The 18,684-nt window shown below is 43.9% G+C and overlaps 1 protein-coding gene across 2 annotated transcripts; it reads right to left on the bottom strand.

The window, feature by feature from the left end:
* Positions 1-1,507: 1,507 nt before the first annotated feature.
* Positions 1,508-8,672, bottom strand: LOC109422794 (uncharacterized). Of its 2 annotated transcripts, none has more exons than XR_009996186.1 (3): positions 1,897-8,672; positions 1,757-1,842; positions 1,508-1,689 (listed from the first exon to the last, which is right to left on the bottom strand). XR_009996186.1 is itself a non-coding variant. In XM_062845354.1 (3 exons), the coding sequence occupies exon 3, from the start codon at positions 8,029-8,031 to the stop codon at positions 2,080-2,082; it is 5,952 nt and encodes a 1,983-aa protein (XP_062701338.1). In that variant the 5' UTR covers positions 8,032-8,229; positions 8,297-8,382; positions 8,437-8,672; the 3' UTR covers positions 1,508-2,079. The 2 variants fall into 2 exon arrangements, 1 of the variants encoding a protein (XP_062701338.1); XM_062845354.1 differs by having other exon boundaries at positions 1,508-8,229; positions 8,297-8,382; positions 8,437-8,672.
* Between the last annotated feature and the right edge of the window lie 10,012 nt (positions 8,673-18,684).

The raw sequence follows: 18,684 nt of genomic DNA, 5'->3' as shown, positions 1-18,684 counted from the left end.
CATTATCCATCAGGTCATCAAAAATGCCGTGGTTTGATGTGTCGAATGTATGGGTTTGGTTCAATTGTATATTTGGCCACTTCCAGCGGGACGCCTAGAACTGGTTCCGGAACACTACCGGTTCAGATATGATCTGAGACTATTTTCCTGCTTACCGCTCATCAGGTTATCGAAAATTCCGTGGTTTGATGTGTCGCATGCATGGGTTTGGTTCATTTGTATATTTGGCCACTCCCAGCGGGACGACTAGAACCGGTTCCGTAACACTACCGGTTCAGATATGGTCTGAGATGGTTTTCCTGCTCATTGTCCATCAGGTCATCTAAAATGCCGTGGTTTGATGTGTCGCTTGCATGGGTTTGGTACAATTGTATGTTTGGCCACTTCCAGCGGGACGCCTAGAACCGGTTTCGGAACACTACCGGTTCAGATATGGTCTGAGATGATTTTCCTGCTCATTATCCATCAGGTCATCGAAAATGCCGTGATTACATGTGCCGCATGCATGGGTTTGGTTCAATTGTATATTTGGCCACTTCCAGCGGGACGCCTAGAACCGGTTTCGGAACACTACCGGTTCAGATATGATCTGAGACTATTTTCCTGCTTACCGCTCATCAGGTTATCGAAAATGCCGTGGTTTGATGTGTCGCATGCATGGGTTTGGTTCAATTGTATATTTGGCCACTCCCAGCGGGACGACTAGAACCGGTTCCGTAACACTACCGGTTCAGATATGGTCTGAGATGGTTTTCCTGCTCATTGTCCATCAGGTCATCTAAAATGCCGTGGTTTGATGTGTCGCTTGCATGGGTTTGGTACAATTGTATGTTTGGCCACTTCCAGCGGGACGCCCAGAACCGGTTCGGGAAGACTACCGGTTCAGATATGGTCTTAGACTATTTTTCTGCTTACCGCTCATCAGGTTATCGAAAATGCCGTGGTTTGATGTGTCGCATGCATAGGTTTGATGCATTTTCATATCTGGTCCCTTCCTGGGGTACCGTTCCGGAACACCTAAATGGCCATATCTCCGGAACGGCTGAACCGATCCGAACCATTTTCAATAGGAAATAATGGGACCAGATTCCGCGTCAAATGAACCGTCGGTCATTGAAATCGGATGAGGTTTACTGCCAAAAAGTGATGTGAGTTTTTTTGTACACACACATACAGACACACACACACGCACACACATACACACACACATACACACACACAGACATCACCTCAATTCGTCGAGCTGAGCCGATTGGTATATGTGATTTGACCCTCCGGGCCTTCTATCAAAAAGTCATTTTTGGAGTGAACATATAGCCTTTCCAGTACACTTAGTGTACGAGAAAGGCAAAAAAATATCATAAATCGTTTACCTATGTCTATGAATTCCATAAGGAGAAGACAACTTATCAAAATGATCCGTGCAAAAAGATTGTACAACTATGCAGACTGGAATCGAACCATAAACGTCGAGATCACTGAGCTCTTGTTTAACCCACACTGTTCGGATTGGTGAGAATCTATGTAGCAGTGGAGTTACTCAACAGCAGCTCAAAGCTAAAATATATTTAGGTTTTAGTAATAAATTCTATAGGAAATAACAAATTTAATTTTCTTACATGGTCTTCTACCGTTCCATGCAGTCTTCTCATTTGCCTTCAATGGCGAGCCCCAATTAAGCCCCGAATGCTATAATTATAATTGTTGATTGCAATATTTCATTTATAGGTTCTTATAATTTAACCGTGATTTTTACCTCTTGACAACGGAATCGGACAACGGTTATCCGTTCGACCGGTTCTGGGTAGCAAATTGAGGAAGTATCTCCTAACCTTTTATAGCCTACGAAATCAAATTCATTTTAATCGCTGAAAATCAAAAACCCTAGTATCATACCCAAACGTCTATCGGTTATTTCACGCACTAAACTCTCGAACTACCATAACACGAACGTAATTGCGATATTAATGCACCGATAATTCACGAAATAATTTCCCATGCGGCATCGAGCACGTTGGTAATTTGTTTCACCGTCGATCTGTCTCGATGACAATCCTGTCACAGACGATTGACATCTCGTCACTCACGCCGATTCTCATCCATGATTTGAGCTCCATAGTCAGTGTTGCCATAACATTCCCCTCCCCGTGAATCCGGTGGAATCTCCGGATGGCTTGCTCTGGATTCACCATCTTCCAAAATCTCCATAACTGCCAGTTTCACTACTGGCCGTTTGAACGTTCCTGAGGCTGTTTTCACAATGACCTGGCGTATCCTTCCGTCCTTGTTGGTAATCAATCCTTCCACCTTGCCACGAACCCAAGTTCTTCTCTTGCCTTCCGTCACGTAGACTAAGTCGCCAACTTTCACCGGCGTTGTGTCGCAAAACCATTTAGACCTTTTGTTGACTGTTGGAAAATATTCCTTCAACCATCGGTCCCAAACGGCATCAGACAAATACTGCGATCGCTTATAGCTGTTACGAAGAGCCTCGGCCAAATCCACTGGAGTCCTTAACGGATTGTGAGCACCTGATGAGCTTCCGAAAATAAAATGATTCGGTGTTAGTGCTTCAGTACCCCCTGACTCCTGGGGCATATATGTAAGAGGCCGTGAATTTATGAAGCTTTCCGCTTCCGCCAAAACGGTTAACAGAATTTCATCGTTAAGCTTCCTTCCATCGTCCAAGGCTCGCATAGCTTCTTTTACGCTTCTCACCATGCGCTCCCAGGCGCCACCCATGTGGGGTGCCCCAGGAGGGTTAAAGGTCCACTTGGTGCTAGCGTCCGTAAACGTATCCGCACAGTCGACGTTAATTCTCCTTATCTGGTCTGCTAATATCCGACTAGCACCAACAAAGTTGGTTCCGTTGTCGGAAAATATTTCCACAGGCGATCCCCTTCTGCGAACGAATCTCCTAATCGCCATTATGCAGGATGGTGTGGATAAATCGTGGACGACTTCGAGGTGGACTGCGCGGACAACGAGACAAGTGAACACTGCCACATATCTTTTCTCCCTACGCCTTCCTACTGCAACTTCCAGCGGACCTAGGTAGTCCAAACCTACATAGCTGAAAGGTCGGATATACGGCGTCAGGCGCTGCTCCGGTAGGGGAGCCATCCTCGGCGGTTGTGGCTTGCATTTGTTGATTTTACACCACTGACATCCCTTAACCGCTTTGTCGATTGTTGTACGTAGATGTGAAATCTCGAACCGCTGGCGCACCTGGTTAACTACTGTTTCTCTATTTGCATGTCCGTAGCGACGATGGTAGTGGTTCAGAAGTAATACAGTAAGAGGATGACTTTTCGGCATTATAACTGGGAAACGGGCGTCGAATGCGGCGTACATGGCATGAGCGGTACGCCCTTCTACTCTCAGAACCCCGAATTCGTCCACGAACGGCGATAATTTGAAGAGTGCGCTTGACTTTTCCAAGTTCAGCCATTTGTCACTAGGTTTGTCTCGGTTATTCAGTAGTATTTCCATCTCATCCGGGTAGCTATCCGTTTGTGCGATCCGAAATAATAGGTTTTCTGCATCCACATATTCCTTTTGCCGTAATGGTACCCTGAGTGCGGGTGTTGTCCGAATCACAGATTTCAGTACGTTTTCAGTGACGTTCACAGCTTCTAACGGAAGTCCTCGTAGGCGTCGTTGGCAGTTGGAGATGAACCGCTTGACGAGTGCTACGGTCCGAAGTATTGTCTCCCATCTGGAAAAGCGGCTCACATCGATTATACAGCTTGATGCGATGGTGTGGTGCAGAACAAAACATGGTCTCAACTCTTCATCTGCTCTCGATGGTCCGATGTCCTTAGTCAGCCAACTATCTTCCGAATCGTAGAGGAAGTTCGGTCCATTGAACCACCTGCTATCCGAGGTAGGCTCCGTATCTTTGCACCACTTCGTTAAACAGTCCGCGACGTTGTTTCGTGATGCGACCCAGTGCCATTGATCGGGTTGAGTAAGGGAAAGAATCTCCCCCACACGATGTGCGACGTATGGCTTGAACTTTCGATGGTCAGCACGAATCCAGCTGAGCACAGTGCTGGAATCCGTCCACAGATAGCGGTCTGTAATCTTCAACGTGTGGTTGGAACAAATGCTGTCCAAAAGCCTCGATCCAAGAACCGCTGCTTGCAGTTCCATTCGAGGGATTGATAGGGCCTTGAGCGGAGCTACTTTGCTCTTGCCCATGACTAGAATGCACCGCACTTTTCCCTCTGAAACGGATCGCAAATATGCTGCACACCCGTATGCTTGTTCACTAGCGTCTGTGAACACGTGCAGCTGCAGCTGCGAAAGGTCCTCGGGTCGTACTTGCTCAAAATAGCATCGAGGCACTTTGATGCTATTCAATTTTGGAAGAATTTTGGTCCATTCCGTCCATTTGGCGAACTCACTTTCTCCTACCTCCGTATCCCAATCAATACCAGCGCGCCATAGATCTTGCATTATAACCTTTCCATGGATAAGGTATGGTGACAAGAGACCGAGCGGATCAAAGAAGCTCATAATGCACCGTAACGCTGTTCTTTTAGTCGGACGTCGATTCCCTAAGACGTAATCCATCAAATGTTCCTGCAGATCAACTGAAAACAGGAAGACATCCTCAGTAGGCTCCCAGGTCATGCCTAGCACTCTCTCAGCTGTCTGCTTATCCGCCGTGATTGGGAGCGATTTCATCTCCACCGTTTCTCCGAGAATTTCGAGGACCTTGGGACTGTTGCTCACCCAATTCCTCATCTCAAACCCGGCTCGTGCATGAACTTCCCTCACTTGTAAGGCTCGCATCCCAGCCTCCTCCGGCGTATTGAGGCTGTCATAATAGTCATCCATGTATGTTTTCTCTTTTATGGCATCACAAGCGGCCGGGAACTCTTCTTTGCAGCTATCGGCGTTCAATCTCATGACGTACAATGCAGAGCATGGGGAGCATGTTGCTCCGAAGGTCGCGACGTCCATCATATACACGTCAGGTGGTTTACTGGTGTCGAATCTGAAGAGGAACAGCTGGAAACGCTTGTCGGATTGCCTCATCTTCAGCTGATGAAACATTTCCCTCACGTCCCCTCCGAATCCAATGCTGCGTTCTCGAAACTTGCAGATAACGGAGGGTAATGTAACGAGTTGGTCCGGCCCTTTCAACAGTTGTGAATTGAGTGAAACGCCGTTCACGCGAGCCGCAGCATCCCAAACTAGACGTTTCTTGTCGGGCTTCCTCGGGTGGGTCACCACATTCAGCGGCAAAAACCATACCTGTTGTTCATTCATTGCAGCGAGCTCTTCTTCAGTGGCCTTATGTGCGTATCCCTTACGGAGGTACTCGTTGATTTGGTTGTGCACATTCGATCGCAATTCGGGGTCTTTCATTAACTTTGCCTCCAAACTTCGCAATCTGGAGAAGGCCATCGGACGGCTGTCCGGCAGTGTTATATCGTCCGTCTTCCATAGGAGCCCAGTTTCATATTGCCCGTTGACTTTAACCGTAGTGCGCTCCAAAATCTCTCGGGCGCGCTTCTCCTCTGTAGGTTCCGGCAACGGAAAAGGCGAAATTCCAGCATCTTCAAGCACGTACTGCTTACGAACTATTTCATTCAGATCTATATCCTTATTACAACCACATCTATGTACGCTGACGACGCCGGGTGTAACAGATCCGATCGCGACCGGTCCGTAGATTGTCCATCCAAGTAGGCACCTAACCGCTATCGGTCCATCAGATCCGCCTGTCCGAGATTCTAGAGGAGAAAACAGTTCGATGTTGTCCAGTCCAATGAGAACTCGAGGGACGGCCATCTCGTACGACGTCACGGGAACATCTCGTAGATACGGATAACGTTCGTGCAAATCCTCGATCGATAGACTCTGACGTGGTAGATTGAGGCAGTCCACAGTGTGGGCTGAGTTCAAACGGTAGCAATTTGTCGGCCCTTTGCCCGTGACGATAATATCAGCGCGTCGCGATGAATACTCGGTTCGCCCGATGTCCGAAGTCCATTTTAGTTCGAGCGGTTCCGGTACACCTTCGATACCTAGCTCTCGGATCAAGTCAGCCTCTACTAGTGTCATATTGGATCCTTCATCCAAAAATGCATACGTGTCGTAGCTCCGAGAACCGTGATGAAGTGTCAGCGGTATGATTCTGAAGAGAACAGATTTGTTCAACCGCTCATGAACTTGTGTGACTCCCTGTACCGGCGTGACCGAACTGTGCAGCAACGGATGGTGGCGTCCTTGGCAACCGGAGACGTCACAGCGGATCTTCGTACGGCATCTCCACTTTCCATGGTCATGGAGACACACTCCACATAGTTTCCATCGTTCTACAGCCTTTATCCTGCTTTCCACGTCCATTTGCTTGAACTTCTCACAGTTCCGAACTCGATGGTCTGTTCCGCCGCATATGGGACAGGGCTGCCTTTCGGTATTGCTCTCAACCGACGACGAAACATGGGTGAAGACTTGTCCTTTCTCCCGGCGCGGTAGTTTGTCCAATTTAGAAGCTCCTGGCTTCGGTTGAACTAGAGTGGTAACTTCACTAGCATCGGCTACCAATGTCTCCATGAATTCGCCAAACTCCTTAAGCGATGGGTGCCTATACATCCTTTTGAACCGAACCCATTCCAGTTTCACGGTCGCCGGTAATTTCTCCACCAGTTCTTCGAGAAGCGTTGGGTTGAACAGATGCCCTTGTAGATTGGCCGCTTCTAGGTGGTCGCACAGTTGATTAACGGCCATCCCGAAGGCCATCAAAGTGTCAAGCCGTTCCGGTTTAGGTGTCTCCAAACGTCGCACTTTTTGTAGAAGGTTTTTCACGAGTAGCTCTGGCCTTCCATACAAACGGCGTAGTGTTTCAATAATCGAAGGGACACTGTGAGGAAACATCAGCTTTGTCAGAACCGCTTCTCGAGCCGGTCCGCGAAGGCACTCTCGTAATCGAATCAGGTTTTCGATATTTGAAAATCCACAAGCAGTGTTTCCCGTTTCGTAACTGCTATAGAATAGTGGCCAATCTTCGGGGTCTCCCGAAAAACTCGGTAATTTCTTTGGCCAAATCTGTCGCGCCGATAGCTGCTCGGCTGTGGGCCCTACCTCCCTCGGTACACTTCTAGCAACTGAACCAGCAAAACTCGGGCTTTCTTGGCGGAAACACTGACCATCGTCTTCCGGTTCTTCTCCACGTTCGGCTCTTCCTACGAGGTTCCGTTGTTCAGGAACAAAATCGTTGATCACTGACAGTTTCGGACTTGATTCAGAACGTAGATCGTAGTTTTGCAATGGGACCTTCAGGCTTTCGACCGGCTTTGGTTCCTTTTCGTCCTCCGGGACCTTTAAACCTGCACCAAGCTGCATCTGATTCGCTTTTAGCCAATCGTGAACTTTTGCCGGGCCGGCTGCGACACTGAGACGGGCACTACCGTCTTCTTCGGCAAGGCGCGTTTCAAGTTCGAATTTCGCTTGAATGTACTTTTCTTGAGCCGCAATTTCTCTGCTGCGAATTGCTCGCTCCTTTTCCATCAAGGCTCTTTCCTCTTCCAACTGCCTTCGCTCTTCATCCATCTTACGTTTCTCCAGCAAGGCTTCTTCCTCCAAGCGCTGTAAGGTCAACTGCGCTTGTAATCTGGCGTTCGACGAAGTGGTTCTCACTGACTTCGCTATGCCGACATCCTTTGCTGGGTCCTTCGGGTTAAAATCGGCACCGTTTGGCGGAGGGGCGTTCCTAGCACCGTTCTTACCTGCTTTAGCACCTACATTGCTGCGAACACTTTTACCATCCTCGCCCCTTTTACCAGCAGAGGCGGTTTTAGGATTCTTCTTGCTCGCTCCGGTGTTGAGTGGAGTCGTTCCGAGTGGGGCAAGGCAGGTTTTACATTTCCACGGTCGCTTGGCTACTTCGGGCGAAACTCCTGCGCAAGAGTAATGGAACCAGACGCAGCAATCATCACATGCTACCATGCCCGCATCAGCAGAATCGGGGTTTCTACAGGCTCCGCAATTATGGGTAGCGGCATCCTCGCTCATCTTTGAGAAATGTTCGGATTGGTGAGAATCTATGTAGCAGTGGAGTTACTCAACAGCAGCTCAAAGCTAAAATATATTTAGGTTTTAGTAATAAATTCTATAGGAAATAACAAATTTAATTTTCTTACATGGTCTTCTACCGTTCCATGCAGTCTTCTCATTTGCCTTCAATGGCGAGCCCCAATTAAGCCCCGAATGCTATAATTATAATTGTTGATTGCAATATTTCATTTATAGGTTCTTATAATTTAACCGTGATTTTTACCTCTTGACAACGGAATCGGACAACGGTTATCCGTTCGACCGGTTCTGGGTAGCAAATTGAGGAAGTATCTCCTAACCTTTTATAGCCTACGAAATCAAATTCATTTTAATCGCTGAAAATCAAAAACCCTAGTATCATACCCAAACGTCTATCGGTTATTTCACGCACTAAACTCTCGAACTACCATAACACGAACGTAATTGCGATATTAATGCACCGATAATTCACGAAATAATTTCCCATGCGGCATCGAGCACGTTGGTAATTTGTTTCACCGTCGATCTGTCTCGATGACAATCCTGTCACAGACGATTGACATCTCGTCACTCACGCCGATTCTCATCCATGATTTGAGCTCCATAGTCAGTGTTGCCATAACACACACGGTTATCAACGCTCGAAGATATGGTGTTGCTAAATATGTATAAAAATCAGAGGGGTGTGTACAAGACACAACCGCATGACGTAAACTACGTAAGCAGTTTGTTATGAACGACAATTGACTACTATACCAATGAGAGTCTAATAAAGGTGTGGAAGAAGATACTTCATGTGCGTGAGATCCGTGTTTGCTGCAAAACATCTCACTACTACAAGCAAAGCGAGCTCCCATAAGAACGCGTGTCAAATAGTGACGTCACTATTTGTGTTTACATTTTTCTTTGCTTACTAATACATAGCCATCTCTTCTTCTTCCTCACCTGTAATATACTCTCATTGCTACTATACAATTTCTTCGGATCAATATTAGAATTTGTAGTGGTTAATTGTTTTGAAAATCGTTAATTTGAACAAGTTAAATTCTGCAAGCGTACTCGCCAGATTCGGTTACACGGCCAGGTGATAAGACAAGCTGTTGCATTTAGTTTAGGAGTAGGTTTCAAAATTCGGCGGTTTTGGCACTTATGCAACCCACTGACAGGCATTGTTGTCAACATCTCTTTTGTTAAAACGGGCCCAAAATGTGCTGATCAAACGAAATTGGGCCCCTAATGTCACTACTGTCACTCCATGCTATAGGTATAGGCATGTCAATGCCGTGCACTTATGTGACCAGCGGCAGAAAATCTGCCGTTTACTCTTTCTGAAAACTGCTGATGAAACCCTCAAAAGGGCTGTTTGAACCAGAATTTGTCAAAATATTGCACGTGTGATCAATAATTTCGTTGTTCTGGTAGGAAATGTCGGAACAGCGACGATGATAGGTTTTGTAAGAATAATTGGTTTGATAGTCTCAATTTTCAAACACTTGTTATGATGAAATGAAATGGAATAGTGCGGCGCACTAGAGAAATGTTGCATTTTCTGCGACAAGATGCGGTTTGATTTCCACAGAGTGCTTTTGATGTAGGTTTCAAATTCTTGGCGGTAGCAACTTTCTCGGAAAATTCACCGTATCCTCTTTCAGAAAATTGTTGGCCATCTAAAGAACTGTTTGAACCAATTTTACAAAAATTGAGCTCCTATGCGACAAAATATGGTTAAATTTCCGCGCCGTGCTTTTGATGCAGTTGATTTTAAATTTTCGGTGGTTTCGACACTTTCACAATGCACACCAAATGCTTTCGAATAAATTATCTCATTGAACATTTGCAAATCGATAGGTATGATTCAGCACAATTATAATATTTAACAAATAATTTCGATAATTCATGCAAATTTTTCGGCAAAATTGTAAGGAATATTTAAGAATTTTGCGAAGACTTATACACATTGAAATATGGCAACACTGAGTAATACATATCATCAAAATGAAATTTTCTTCATCATCTGAATTGAAGAAAATGTTTTCCAACTAATAATCAACTAGCATAGTTTTCACACATTTGAATTGAATGTCTTATTGTTGCGACAAAGCGCTGTTCCATTTTCACACTTATGTGTCCCGGGCTTTCCTGCTGAGCAAATTATTCGGTTCACTCCCGTGGGACATTTTCGTAGCCCCAAGGGCTGTTTTATTGCAGTATTACTGCAAGCGCGTTCCATAACTTTGTTAATTCCGATGTTGGCTTGTGCTGTCCGGACGCCCGATGAACCCAAAATGAAGAAAGTTTTCGCAGAGATCTGATCCGGTGCGAACTAGTTGGCGGCCTCACTGGTACCGCGCACGGCGTTGCCATGACGACTAGCATCAGCCGACGGACGACCACCGCGCCCGCCTAGGCAAAACATACTGAAGGAGGCTTTCCTCCTGAGAAAATTATTCGATTCACGTGGGACATTTTCATAGCCCTTTCAAGGGCTGTTTTAATTTACTTGCAGTATTGCTGCAAGCGCGTCCAGCGGTGTATTTGTGTTAATTCCAATGTTGGCTTGCGCTGCCCGGACGCCCGATGAAGTCAGAATGAAGAAAATTTTCGCAGCTGATCCGGTGTGAACTGGTTGGCGGCCCCACTGGTACCGCGCACTGCGATGCGACGACGACTGGCAAGGCAAGTGGCAACAGCCGTCGACCACCACGTTCGGCTAGCCAAAGCATACTGAAGGGAGAAGCAAACGGAGAAACTGGCTAGCTGTGCTCCGATGCGCTCCCGTCGAGGTGTCGCGGAAGAATGATGGAAGATGAGAAGAAGACATATAACTTATATACTAAGCAACAAAACCCAAAAAATGTGCTCGCACGTGATTGGCTGAATTAAATGAAAACATGGGTTCACTATTTCCAAATTTTCAATAGTATACTGTTGAAAATCAATAGTTACCAATAGTTCATTCAATGCGTAGATAAATTTCCGACCTATCGGTGCAAAAATTTTGAAAATCTGTCGTGAAACGGCTGAGTTATTAGCGCTCAAAACCTATCATTTTTTCGTGACGGTCGCAAAATTTTAGATTTTCATTTTACACCCAGTGCCGTGGTACAGTACCGTACCTTCCCCTTAGACGTAGTTTACGTCAAAAATAAATCTGTCAACTGACACTGCGTCATTGGGCAATCTCTCTCGTTGTCATGGTCACTAAATAGGCGAACTCAATCTTGCTTTGATGAAAACGGGCGGAGCCAACTGACATTGGAAGCGTCGCTTTAAGAAAACCAGTATTGGGCGATTTTACTGAAGGAAACATGGGGGAAAAACTGGCGCACAAATCGAACTGAATTTGTTCATGACATTTATGTCTTAGTATTAAGTCTATGGTAAGGCTTTCAAATTTCTTACATATTATTTCTACGATTATGAGGTGCATATTGTATGTGAGTGTAAAATATATGTCCTCTTACATATGTACCTGTGCATTTGAGGGGTTTTAGAGACAAAGTTTACATTTTCGATAAACTTGAAGTAAATTCTTAATTGTTAAGCGTATTTTCAACGTAAAACAACATGATAGGGTCTGATTGATCCAATAATTGATGTTGAGTAGTATGTACTATTATTAGCTCTTCGGAACAAGACATACATCAACGTGCATGCTCAAATTACATACATGTCCAAATTACATTGTTTACCATACTAAATGTCTTCTGCAGACGTATTTGTCTGCCGTGTTGTAGATGGGTCTCAATTTCAGAGTTTCCAACCATTTATGAGAGCGTGTGTGCCATAAATACTCCATGAAAGGTAGGTTTGAAGGATACTTGAAGAACGCAACTCCAGTTCTTGTCTCCTGGGCAGTGGGAGTATGGTCACTGGTCCGTTTTCGAAAGGTGTACGGTTCGGCTGTGTTCCTGTCTGGGAAGAAAGCTGGAAGCAGTGAAGTCCGGTTCCGCTAGGCAACAAGAAGCTCTGGTTCAAAAAAGGCAGCAGAACTAATGACACCTCCGACAGCGGGAAGGTTGATTCTGTTACCTGGAGATGCAAGGAAGTAGCATGCATCCAGTGCTTTCGGGTCAGGTCGGTACTTCCGAGGGTACTCAGACCGCTGATTATCTCGGAGGCAGAAAGGCAGGAATATTTAAGATGATTGAAAATGATTACTTGTAGCTTCGTTGTAGGTTCTGATGATTTCGGTAGTCAGCGGTAGACGAAATTGAATTGATGCTTTGACTCTCAGATTTGGGAAGGTGATCTCGTCCGAGTCCAGCGGAAGCTCGAAATTTCCAGCGAACTTCATCGAAATAGTTCGGTAATCTGAAAGAATATGCTGGCCGAGCGCTCGTATTTCAGTTTTCAGGACCAAATACAATCATTAATGACGCCTCTAGCCCGTAATGTCGGCAGTTCTAATTTGCAGGTCGATCTACGTTAAGGCGCGTTGTAGATCTTAGTATTAGATCGTTTTTGAACTGTAGGGTTTATGATCTAATTGGGTAATTAGAATGCTGTACCTACATGGAGCAAAGGCTACAGCATGGATCAGGCGTCTTCGGTGTTCAGCTTATCTGCCAAATTAAGAATGATTTTCAATGAATCCAAAGGTATGTCGTCCGATTGTTCATCGCGGTCCAAGTCATGCATTTAATCAGCTTTCAATCAAATCTTCAACCTTCAGATTTGCATCGGCCAGCAATTCTCGATGTCTTTCTCTCTGAAGTCATAAAATCCTTCTCTTCCCACAGCATGCGCCATAAGAATTAATTGTGAGTTCACCTCCTTATCTGATGTTGCGCCGCTACATGTGGAACACTCCGGCCATAAGGGTCCACTGCATGTGTTCAATGTACATTTTCGCAAATTCTTAAGAGCCTTCTCGAAGTGGTTGACACTATCGCGATTCTTGAGTACCGTAAAATGGGGTAACTTTGATAGTTTTTCAGCGAATATTCTTAATATTTTTCCATGTAACAGTATTCCCCCTAGTTTTATATTTTTAAAAGAAGTACTGGGGTATAAGTTATCAAATGCATTTGAAAGATTCCATAATCTGAAATATTTTGGGTGACTTTTAGTTTTCCATATGAGCGAGAATAAGATTTTCATTTTGGGGTAACTTTGATAATGCCCTGAAAACACATCAAATCTTAAAAAAATATCACAGATTGAAATCTTTGGACTATGAACATGATAAGAGAAGCCTTGTGGAATATATCAGATAGAATTTTTTATCAAAACATTGATTGTTACTAAATTCTACATATAAAAATGTGTAAGTGGAGTACTGAGTGAAAAATACAGTGAATTTAGCTATCGAAAATCATTGTCTTTGTTATATTTTTTGACGTAGGACTACGTCTCTGTTTTCTATACCCGGTGTCATTTCAAAATTTACGAAACCAAGAGCGTTACGTTTGAGTGAAAGATTTTAAACGCTCACAGTATCTTTCCCACTGTACGAAATGATAAACAAATCCCGTTTTTTGAGAGATGAAACTCCCGCGTTTAATTTGTAATATTCGGTGAACCTAATAATCATTGATAAATAGTTGAAAAGTTGTTTTAAAGTCAGACATTGAAATCGCTGAAATCTATAAATATGGGTAGCGGACAAATTTTCTCGTTCAGTCTACCAACGCTCTCTGATTGGTACGCATCGTGAGGGCAACTACGATGCAGGAAGGAATGCGAACATGCGAGAGCTGTTCGTCAGTTCCATTTCGACCACCGTCGAGGTGACACCTCGAGCTGGGCAGCGGCACATCGACTCAGCGACGACACTCGGCTATCGTACTGATAGCACCAGGAATCTCATTCACGGCAGCAAGCGGCGGGCCAGTTTTCGATGGCGTCTAGCGTTGAGCGCGGAGAAAACCAACACGAATTGCGTGGCATTGTAAATTCATCAAAATCGTCCATTATTCAAACGGTCCTTTTCAGGACCATCGAAAATGATTTCTCAAGAGTTAATTGGATGAATTTCCACCCTCGATCGAGAAAGGTGTAGTGCAAAGCAAGGACAGAGCGTCGTTTCTCAGCAAGAGTGAAGCCGGTCATTAATCGCATCCACGGCTACAAGCGGGGGGGCAGCTTTCGACGGCGTTCAGCATTTAGTGCGGAAAAAACAAACACGCGCAGTGGCATAGTGAATTCATTTAATTTTCTTCCTAAAATTATTCATTATCCAAACGGTCCTTTTAAGGACCATCGAAAATGATTTTTCAAGAGCTGTGAATCGGATAATTTCATTCCAACGAACGGGAAAAGTGTAGTACAACCGAAAAGTGAATGATTGAATGCTTGATGACTCATCCAGCAACAATTATGATGCCTAATTGTTCCACCCGGACTTTGGCAACGCATTATCATAACCGGACCATTTTGCGTGAAAAATTTTTCAATTTTAACATCATTTTAATCTAAATCATCTAATATTTTGGTTACATTATCCGTTCAATGAAAATTTTCTCATTTCTCGGTTGATTAATCGTTTGATGCGTCTGGAGCATGAGGGGCGGGTCATGCAAACGAAATTAACTGAAAATCCTGCCGAATGGGAGGAGCTTCATATGCTAATCTAGGGGTATAAAAGCAGTGTTCTCTGTTTTCTTTCGTCATTTTCGTTGGATTAGTCAAGCGGGTTGGAGGTGAATGTCACCTCCAGCAAGGCAGCAGCACAACAACCCAGCGACTGCTCTCGGCTATCGTGCTGATGATAGCATCTGGAATCGCATCCATTGCAGCGGAGCGGTGGGTCAATTTTCGACGGCGTCCAGCACTCTCCGCACTCCGCAGAGAAAACCAACACGCATTGCATGGCATGGTGAATGCATCAAAATCGTCCATTATTCAAACCGGTCCTTTTCAGGACCATCGAAAATGATTCCTCAAGAGTTAATTGGATAATTTCCAACATCGATCGAGATGTAGTAGTGCAACCAAAATGCAAAAGACAGAGCATCGTTGCCAGCAATAGTGAAACTGGACTTTATTCTAATCCACGGCAGCAAGCGGCGGTCCAGTTTTCGGTGGCGTTTATCATTCAGCACGGAGAAAACCAGCACGCATTGCGTGACATGGTGAATTCATGCCATTTCGTTCCTAAAATCGTCAATTAATCAAACGGTTTAGGACCACCGTAAATTATTCCTTAAGAGTTTGTGAACCAGCTAATTTTATTCCATTGAACGAGAAAAGTGTGGTGAAACTGAAAAGTGAAAGATTGAATACTTGGTGGCCCAGCAATAATGATGAAGCCGGTCACTAATGGCCTAATGGTTCCACCCGGAATTTAACATCGTATTATTCTATCCGGAATATTTTGCGTGAAACATTGTTTAATAATAATTAAGTTGAAACATTTTCCAAATCAAACTGATCGAAATTATCCAATATTTTGGTTACTCTATCCGTTCAATGAAAATTTTCTCATTTCTCGGTTGATTAGTTGCTTGATGCGTCAGGAGCATTCGGGGCGGGTAATGCAAACGAAATAACCTGGAAAGCCAGCCAAATGGGAGGAGCCTAATCTGCTAATCTAGGGGAATAAAAGCAGTGACTTCTGTTTTCTTCCGTCATTTTCGTTGGATCAGTCAAGGAGGGTGGAGGTGGATGTCACCTTCAAAGCTGGGCAGCAGTACATCAACTGCGACGATTCTCGGCCGATTACACAAGGAATTCCATCCACGGACCACGGCAGCAAGCGGCAGGCCAGTTTTCGACGGCGTCAAGCATTGAGCGCGGAGAAAACCAACACGCATTTCGTGGCATCAAAATCGTCCATTATTCATACGGGCCTTTTCAGGACCACCGAAAATGTTTCCTAAAGAGTTATAAATTGGATTGGATTCCTCCATCAATCGAGAAATGTTTAGTGCAACTCAAAAGTGAAAAATTGAGAGATTCGTTGCTCAGCAAAAGTGAAGCAAGATATTAATCTCATCCATGGCTGCAAGCTGCGGGTCAATATTCGATGGTGTCCAGCATTCAGCACTGAGAAAACCAACTCGCATTGCGTGGCATGATGAATTCATGTCATATTCATTCTAAAATCGTCAATTGTTCCAACGGTTCTTCTCAGGGCCATCGAAAATGATTCCTCAAGAGTTGTGAATCGGATGTTATTCCATCGATCGGGAAAAGTGTGATGTAATCGAAAAGTGAAAGATTGAATACTTGGTAGCTAAGCAACAGCGATGAAGCCGGCCACTAATGGTTCCAACCGGATTTTAGCAACGCAATATCCATTTTTCGGGCAATTTTGCGTAAAACACAAAATTTAATTTTAATATTTTCAAATTAAAATGAACTAAACCATTAAATATTTTAATTACTTTATCCGTTCAATGAAAATTTACTACTACTTTTAGGGGCATAAAAGCTGTTCCCTCTGTTTCCTTTCGTCATTTTCCATGGATCAGTCAAGGAGAGTGGATATCACTTCCCAGCTAGGCAGCTGCACATCAACTCAGCAACGACTCTCGAATATGGTGCTGATAGCACCAGGAATCTCATCCACGGCAGCAAGCGACGTCAGTTTTCGATGGCTTTCAGCATTCAGTGCGGATAAAATAAACTCGCATTGCGTGTTGAATTCATGCAATTGTCTTGCCAAAATCTTCTGTTATTTAAACGATTCTTTTCAGGATCAGTGAAAATGATTCCTCAAGAGGTATCGGATAATTAAAAGCGACCGACAGAAGCCACTAATTGTTCTTTTCAGATGTAAACAACGTTTGTCGTATCCAGATTATTTTACTTTACGTGAAACTCCAATCAAAATGGTCTTTCTAGCGCCATTTAATATTCTAATAATTTTATCCGTTCAATGAAAATACTTTCGAAGAACGGTTGATTGATCATTTACCTTCAAAATAAATTAATTCTTGACCTTCAAAATAAATTAACTAGTCAATGAATGTGAACGAAGGGGATCATACATAACAATTTTACAACACAACGCATCACTCCACCCATTTGAATTTTGACAGCGTGTCTTGGTTTTGACCGTTCCAGCCTTTGTCCTACGTCAACATTGCGGTTATATCTCGGACATTACCCACCCCTAGTTTTTTGTTTAGTGGTACATCAACATATGATTACATGCTATTCATGAAGAGTTCTCTTATTTTTTGGGTGGTTTTTTAATGTTTTGTTAACAAATTTTGAACAACACAGATTTATCCACATGTTATTACAAGGGCATTGCATACTTTTAGGCGTTTATCAATGTATGGAAATTTATGTCACAATTTACAAAACTGCTTCTGTTTCGTAAAAACACACTTCGTTAAGAAATTCAAGACCAGATTTGGAATCTACTATGATGATTCTAACGTGAATAAGAGTCCATTCATTGAAAAAATAGTTGTAACGAAGTCGTATAGCAGATTGTTTGAAGGGGTTGACAAATGACAAAAATATCAACAATTTTTATTTTTTGTCCAAAAAGTTGTATTTAAACTAGGTTTCAATGAAAATACGTCTAAGATGAACTTTCATATGTATAGAATTAATCTACGTTTGCATTTTTCTTAACTGGTTGAAGGAATCATAGTTATAATATAAACTATTCAATGCCTGTCGCATTATCAAAGTTACCCGCATTATCAAAGATACCCCGTTTTACGGTACCTCTCCATTCTTCCATTCTACAGAAACTGAAACCGAATCTTCTTTCGTCGTTGTCAGAATGCGATGATACGAATGCTTCACATAATATTTCTTGAATGTCGCAAGTATGCCCTGTTCCAGGGGTTGTATCAGCTAGGTAGTGTTTGGTGTTAACAACACCACTTCAACAATCGGATGAGAATTTTCCGAGTGGCTCGGACAGTTATCGAGAAGCAAAAGGACTTTGAATTCCAGCCCCTTTTGTTCATGGTAGGAAAAAAACAGTTCAGGGACCACTTAGAAGTATTTAAGACGGCATCGTATGTTACACTGATGGCTCACTCCTCGAAGGTCGAGCAGGTGCTGGTGTTTATTCTCGTGAGCTAAGGCTGTATCAGTCTTACTCACTTGGTAGACACTGCACCGTTTTTCAGGTCGAAATATTTGCTCTTATGTGCGGAGTGCAATCGACACTTCAGCAGCACGTAATGGGTAAAGTAATATACTTCTGTTCAGATAGTCAGGCTGCTATTAAAGCACTTGCTTCGGCCTACTCTCGGTCGAAGTTAGTTATGGCAAATCGACGAGCTGAATTCGGCAAACGCTGTTCACCTTGGGCGCTGTCCATAAACTACGTAGACTCATTTTGGGCAATCTCAGACCCCCCCCCCCCTCCCCCTCCGTAGACTTTTGTTCATACAAAATTTTCGGAATTTGTATGGAGCGTAGACTTTGGCCAGACCCCCCCGTCCCCCCTAAGAGTCTACGTAGTTTATGGACAGGCCCTTGTATGTGTACCTGGCTGTTCTTCCATCGCTGGATATGAATTCTCACTAAATGATCTGGTATCAATTTTTGTCTTGAAAAATGAGAAGATTCGAACTCGTTGGATGACTCTTTCAACATGCACCCGAGCAGCACCAAAGGCCACATTCTGTGTTGCCTCAGTCTTGATAAATTTTCTGGGTCTACTGAGGAACAGCATAGTCGAACTATTTTGACGTTTTGTCGTTTACATTTTAA

This window comes from Aedes albopictus, chromosome 1 (genome assembly GCF_035046485.1).
Source record: "Aedes albopictus strain Foshan chromosome 1, AalbF5, whole genome shotgun sequence".
NCBI classification, from domain to species: domain Eukaryota; kingdom Metazoa; phylum Arthropoda; class Insecta; order Diptera; family Culicidae; genus Aedes; species Aedes albopictus.
The sequence above is the reverse complement of the archived record's forward strand: the minus strand, read 5'-3'. Positions and strand labels throughout refer to the sequence as shown.